Below are 6,759 nucleotides of genomic sequence, written 5' to 3'. Positions count from 1 at the left end.
GTTGTGGCAGGGCTGAACTTCCTGGTCCTGTCCAGAGACACGTGGCCTCAGAACTGTTGCAGGCAACCAGATAACATGGAGGCAAATTCCTTGTCCCTGTAAGGTTGCATATGAACAAGGGGACGCCTAATGTTACAAATCTTGTCACTCATATTCTTTCTCATGAACTGAGATGCTGCTGTACAATCAAATGTCTTCCCAAAGATTCCAGTGTCCTTGAGTCTCTCTTTATTCTCATCTCAGTGTTCACAGAAGATACCATGGGAGCGCTGGCTGGCCTTGAGGATAAGTAAATGATTTCCCATTTCCTGTCCAAGATTCTGTGCTATTCTGTATTATAAAAAATAAATCGTGCCACTTACCTCTTCATTCAACTTTTGTTTTCTTTTCAAATATTCTTCTCTTTCTTTTTCTATTTGCTTCTCTATATCTTGAACACATTTTTTTTGCAATCTTATTTCTTCTCTCTCCATATTTATTTTGGTATAAGTCTCATTGATGTAAATAGTGGTACTGGCTTTTTCTTCCATTGTGTGGTTGAGTGACAGGACAATCTTTTCATGCTGCTTCACCAGCTCTTCTTGCTCTTCACTAGGAGAAAAAAAAAATTATTCATTGCATGAAAAGTATGGCTTTTAAGAAAGGAATTTGAAGTTTGGTGAGATGAACCACCACAAAGAGGGAAATCGTAAAGGATACTGATTTTAGAGTTGTATTTATATTAGTGATTGCCTAAACTTGATTGAGATGAGGACACAAGACAAGTGTCAATCTTGTCACTGTTTACCACTGTAAAAATGTCATGTGGTCCAGCCTCACTCCCCTCTCCCCGCTATATACCGAGTAGTAACTATGAGATATTTTGGTTTAAAGAATACAATGATTCAAAAACACTTTTGAACTGGTAAATGAAATCTGGGCAGACGAATGGTTTGATACATAGCATTGCCATATCTATCTTATCATCCAGAGATATAGAGGTAAGCCAAAGAAAGGTAAACATCCCACCACCCTTCCAGCCATCTTTTGATGCCATCACTCAGCAGGGAGGGCCCAGGAGAAAGCTAGCCTTCCTCTGATGGACAAGAGTTAGGGGAGGAGAGGGCCAGGTTCATCTTCACTGTTCAGAGGATACTTGAAACTTAATTTTAACCCTCTTAGGTTCTCTCATCTGCAGCCAAATCTGAGTTTAAGAGGGGACATTAATGTCACACATCAATTGGTTACATCTACTGGAGGAAGATCTTAAGACTGCAAGAAACATCTACCTTGGGGCTAACAATAAAAGATTTGGAGGAGGGATAGTTGGTACCAGTTTCTTTTTTAAAAAGCTCCTGCAATATAAATTTCTTTTTCCTTTTCCTAGTCCCCAGTACTAAAGATGTTAGTTCGGGAGACTGTGTGCAAAGGTTCAGGAAAATAGAAACAGGTTGTTGGTAAGTTCAATTTCCAGAAGTCAAATCCACCACAGAAATGCAATAAAAAAGAAGCCTAGGCCAGATAATGGGTCATTTATCTGACCCATTTATCTTCCTCTATTTGTTAATAGAGGAAGCGTTCTAAGAATGAATCAACCTAAAGATTGAGTAGCCTCAGGGAGGCGAAGTGAAACAAAACTTGTCAAATCAAAAACCCAAATTATGTATACTGGGATGGGTTGAGAAGATAGCACACAGCAACCTAATGCGGAACTTAAGGAAATTACACTCAAAAGCTTTCTTGTATTCAGTTTTTGAAGACTGTCAAGAGAGGACCACCTGTCAGAATGTGGGCACCTTGACATGCAGCTTTTTTTGAAAAATGGGTGCAACAAGTGATTATAGCTTGATGAAGCTAGCTTGTCAAGCAACCCACCTTATGTCTGTGATTTGCCTTTCCATAAAGATTTCTCTAGATCAGTGATTCTCAAAGTGTGGTCAGGACCTACCAGCAGCATCAGCATCACCTGGGATCTTGTTAGAAATGCAAGTTCTCACCCTCACCTCTAGACCTACCAAATCTGATAATTTAACCAAGGGTGTCCTTGATAATTTGTTTTCACAATCACTCCAGGTGATTCTGATGCACAATGAAGTTTGAGAATCTCTGGTCTGTAAGGATGTGATGATATGGCCATCTAAAATGAGTATTCCAGTCTTGGTACATCTTATTTGTTTAGAAATTGACAGTCTAATTTATATAGCAGTCTCTGGTGATTGCAGCTAGCATGCACCATGTACAAATCTGCATTGTGAATCCCCAACAGGGGTTAGAGTATGCAATGTTTCTCAAACTTATGTGATGATGAACTTTCTTTTTCATGGACATCTCTCAGAACAGGTGTTCCGAGAGCCTACTTCAGGAAAGGTGTCCCTGGACTTTGATGTCTCCACCTAATTCCTTGTGCTGGATTGATTGCTTCAGGAATTTTACAGGTCTCCTGGCTGCAGTGGTTGAAAATTTTCTGCTCTCCTTCTCAGCTCTCTATAGCCATCACACACCCCTCATCAGCCCAGGTCACCTTCTACAAGTGATCTTCATCTCTTAACTTGCCCTGCACTAGTTAGGCCAGTCGGCAAACCCCTTAGGACAATTTTCTCACTCCACCCCCAGACCCCAATTCCCTCAGGTATTGAATAAAAAAAGAGTACTTACCCCAGAGATTCATTAATTGCATTCAGATCAAGTATTGTCTTCTTCAGAAGCTCGATTTCATTATTCATCCTTGTAATTTTCATTTGTAATTGATTTATCTCAAAAAGATTTAATCTGCGAGCATCTCTGACACACTCTTAAAAGTAAGTGGAAATGTTATTAAATTATTTGAGAAACAGCACAATCGTAGATACTGACTTTTCAAATAATGAACAAATTGTCTTTCTTTGAAAAATTCTTTTAATTATATTCCTGTATCAGACACCTCTTACCCCTTTAAACCCTTGTGACCTTATCTATCAATTATTTCCCTTATTTCAGCTTCTGCTATGGTGACCAGCTTTTTATGGGCTCTGAGCAACTTCAGACTGGAACAGTGTGACAGCACCTGATTCCTGTCTTTTCTATTCACTTCTCACCTCCTGCCTAGGACTTCTCTGTTTCCTTTACCATGGGAATTCCTTAGACACCCACACCCATGCATGTATAACCCAAAGTGGGGGAGGTGGGGAAACCCTTGAACCAATGATAGGCAGAAGCCGGTGCCTGGATAGTCCTGAGAAGAGGTAACTCTGTCTTGGGGGCATGTTCTCATACTTCATTAGCTGCATTTGGCGGCAGTCCTATTGCACCCCATATTGGCTCTGCCTTCTCCCTGCTTTGGTCTCCTTATTCCACTTCCCTCTTTATACTCCCTAATAAAATTATAATCCCTAATAAAATTAACCGTGCAAAAGCCATCGCCTTCAGTTCTGCTTTCTGAGGAACCCAGTGTGTTAAAGAACTAATTATTCATCTATAAATAACAAATCAGTGTAATCACATAAGACTTCAGAGGAGTACTTCAGTACATGATAGATAGATGGCAAAAATACACTGATTTTTGAACGTTGCTGTTTATAAAAGTACTGGATGACCCATTTCTACACATCAAATTTCCTAGAAATGAACTGGTACCTTCCCTGAGAGAACTGGGTTACTTTTTTAGGCTACTAGTTAAATTGCTCATTGTCGAAGGGCTTCTTGAACTATCTGTCTCAAAAATGCATATATATCATTTGGGGATCTTGCTAAAATAGAGATTCTAATATAGTAGGTATAAGATGAGCCTAGAGATTCCGTATTTTGTAACAAGCTTTCAGGTGATGCTGATGATTCAAGAACCATATTTTGAGTAGCAAAGCTTTATTCATAAGGCCAATTAAATTTACTTGGTTAAGTATTCCACGTGTATCAAGGATCTTATAAGCTCATATGTAATGTTTTTCCTTCTAAAATATTTATCCTTTTTTAAAATAAAATTTATTGGCGTGACATTGGTTAATAAAATTATATAGGTTTCAAGTATACAATTCAATAATACCTCATCTGTATATTGCACGGTGGGTTCATCACCCAAAGTCAAATCTCCTTCTGTCACCATATATTTGACCCCCTTTACCCTTATCTACCTTCTCCCCTTCCTCCTTTCCCTCTGGTAACCACTAAACTGTTGTCTGTGTCTCTGAGTTTTTGTTTGTCTTGTTCGTTTGTTGATTTCAGTTTTTTTTATTACACATATAAGTGAAATTATATGGTTCTCAACTTTTTCTGTCTGACTTATTTAGCTAAGGATGATAATCTCAAGATCCGTCCATGTTGTCGCAAGTGGCAGTATTTCATCTTTTCCTATGGCTGAGTCATATACCATTGTACATATGTACCACATCTTCTTTATCCAATCATCTATTGAAGGACACTTTGGTTGTTTCCACATCTTGGCCACCGTGAATAATGCTGCAATGAACAGTAAGGTGCATATATCTTTATAGATAAATATTTTAAAATTTTCTGGGTAGATACCCAGAAGAGAGATTGTTGGTCACATGGTAATTTTTTGAGGAACTGCTATACTGTTTTCCATAGTATTTGCATTCCCACCAGCAGTGCACGAGTTTTCCTTTTCCTCCATAACCTCTCCAACACTTGTTATTACTTGTCCTATTGATGATAGCCTTTCTAACAGGTATGAAGTGGTATCTCATTGTGGTTTTGATTTGCTAAAATATTTTCCCTGGCTATAAAAGTAACCCAACATAGAAAATAAAAAACCAAAGAAAATGAAACAAAAACACTCTTAATTCTACCTTTGGCACACAGATTTCTTCTAAGTATTATTTTCTCTCTGCATAGTTTGTTGTATTTTCCCTGCCTAACTAGACTCACACCATGCATATTGTTTTAAAACTGACTGCATCACTGAGGGTCTACTTAGGTCATAGAAATTTTATAGGAAACTGATAGGGAAATTTTAATATAAAGAATTATTAACTATTACAGAGGGTTAGAGTGATGAAGGAATGAATAGTAAGAAGTAAAGAGAACTCTAAAGAATTCAGGAATAGCCGGCATAAGGAGCAGCCACTATTCCTAGGGCTGAGACAGAGTGCCCTTGAGGAAGCAGCATCTGCACACCTGAGATCGAGACCTTGTTAGAGGAGGCTGTGGCTCACTGGATGGTAAAGAAGTTTGTGAAATGCTGGGCTGGCAAACTTGCTGGAAATCTGGCTTCTGGGGTGTTGGGAAACCAGTCCAAAAGAGGTGCCATACTTTAGAAACCACCCGAGAGTGCTGGGGAAGCTGTTCATGGGGAGGTGCCTCACTGATAGCAATCTACCATGAAGTTGCCCAATGGCTACTCGAGAAAGCTACTGGGCACTTCAGACACCTGCATGCTGCAGGACCCTGGCATGGAGAAGCTGCATGCTCTGCAAGAGTCTGCCAAGCTGAGCACCCTGGAACCAGGAAGAGAGCCTCTTCTTCCTCCAATCCCCCTCTAGTGCTCTCTACTAACAAAGCTTAACATTGTGCCAGCTGCAATTTACAGGGTCCGGCTCCCTTAAGACAGAGCAGACAATAAAGGTAGACTTGGATCTGCGAGGTAATAAGTGGATAACTGAAACATCTACTTAAAAAGTGTTTTGTAAAAATTTATTTAGACCACGATTTTAGGTCGGGCTCCCAGGGAAACAGGTTCCAAAATTTGTGTGTAGGAAATTCACTGGGTAGTGCTCTCGGGCACATCTCCTCTGAGGAAATAAGGGAAGCCGGGGTGAGCAGAAGGAGAGGTTAAATGGCGATGTACTTTCGAGCTGTGATGACACTTTGGAGTTGCTCTCCATCAAGTCAAGGGAGGTAGGTCTTGTACTCTCACAGAGACCAATCGGTAGCACCTGGGGAGGGACTTTAACCTGGAGTGAAGCCTTTCTCTTTTGTCAAGGGCAATTCCTGCAGAGGAACTGAGCTGTGCGCCTCAGTCGACGCTCCTGGCAGCTGGAGAAATAGTGCTGGACCCTTACCTTGTACCAAACACAAAATTTAACTCAAAATGGATCAAAGATCTAAATGTAGGAGCTAAAGCTATAAAACTCTTAGAAGAAAACATATGGGGAAAGCTTCATGGAATGATTTCTTGAATATGACACCAAAAGCACAGACAACAATGAAAAAAATAAACCAGACTACATCAAAATTTAAAACTTTTGTGCATCAAAATCGCTATCAACAGAGTGAAAAGGCAGCCCATGGAATGGGACAAAATATTTGCAAATTATATATCTGATATGGGGTTAACATCCACAGTATATAAAGAATTCCTAGAACCCAATAACAACAAAACAAACAACCTGATTAAAAGATAGGCAAAGGACTTGAATAGACATTTCTCCAAGACAGATATACTAATGGCCAATAAGCACATGAAAAGATGCTCGACATTACCAATCATTAGGGAAATGCAAATGAAAACCACAATGAGATATCACTTCACACCCATTAGGATGGCTATTATTGAAAAAACAAAAAGAGGAAATAACAAGGGTCGGCAATGGTACAGAGAAGTTGGAACCTTTGTGCATTGTGGGTGGGAATGTAAAAAGGTGCAATCATTGTGGAAAACAGTTTAGCAGTTTCTCAAAAAATTAAATATAAAATTACCATATTACCATACAATCCAGCAAATTCCCTTCTGCGTATATACCCAAAAGAATTGGAAGCAGCAATTCAAATAGATATTTGTATGCCATGTTTATAGTGGTATTATTCACAATAGCCAAAGGAAACAACCCAAGGGTCCTTCAGTGGATG

The 6,759-nt window shown here is 39.5% G+C and overlaps 1 protein-coding gene across 1 annotated transcript in view; it reads right to left on the bottom strand.

The window, feature by feature from the left end:
- Positions 1–6,759, bottom strand: part of CCDC175 (coiled-coil domain containing 175) — a 53,629-nt gene that overhangs the window by 41,963 nt on the left and 4,907 nt on the right. Inside the window, exons 4-5 of the mRNA XM_006920539.2 lie at positions 2,635–2,770; positions 363–591 (exon numbers count right to left, since the gene is read on the bottom strand). Coding sequence (XP_006920601.2) covers positions 363–591; positions 2,635–2,770 — 365 coding nt within the window. The remainder of the gene's footprint in view (positions 1–362; positions 592–2,634; positions 2,771–6,759) is intronic.

This window comes from Pteropus alecto, unplaced genomic scaffold (assembly GCF_000325575.1).
Source record: "Pteropus alecto unplaced genomic scaffold, ASM32557v1 scaffold86, whole genome shotgun sequence".
NCBI classification, from domain to species: Eukaryota; Metazoa; Chordata; class Mammalia; order Chiroptera; family Pteropodidae; genus Pteropus; species Pteropus alecto.
Note: the sequence above shows the minus strand (reverse complement) of the source record. Positions and strands in the feature narration are given on the sequence as shown.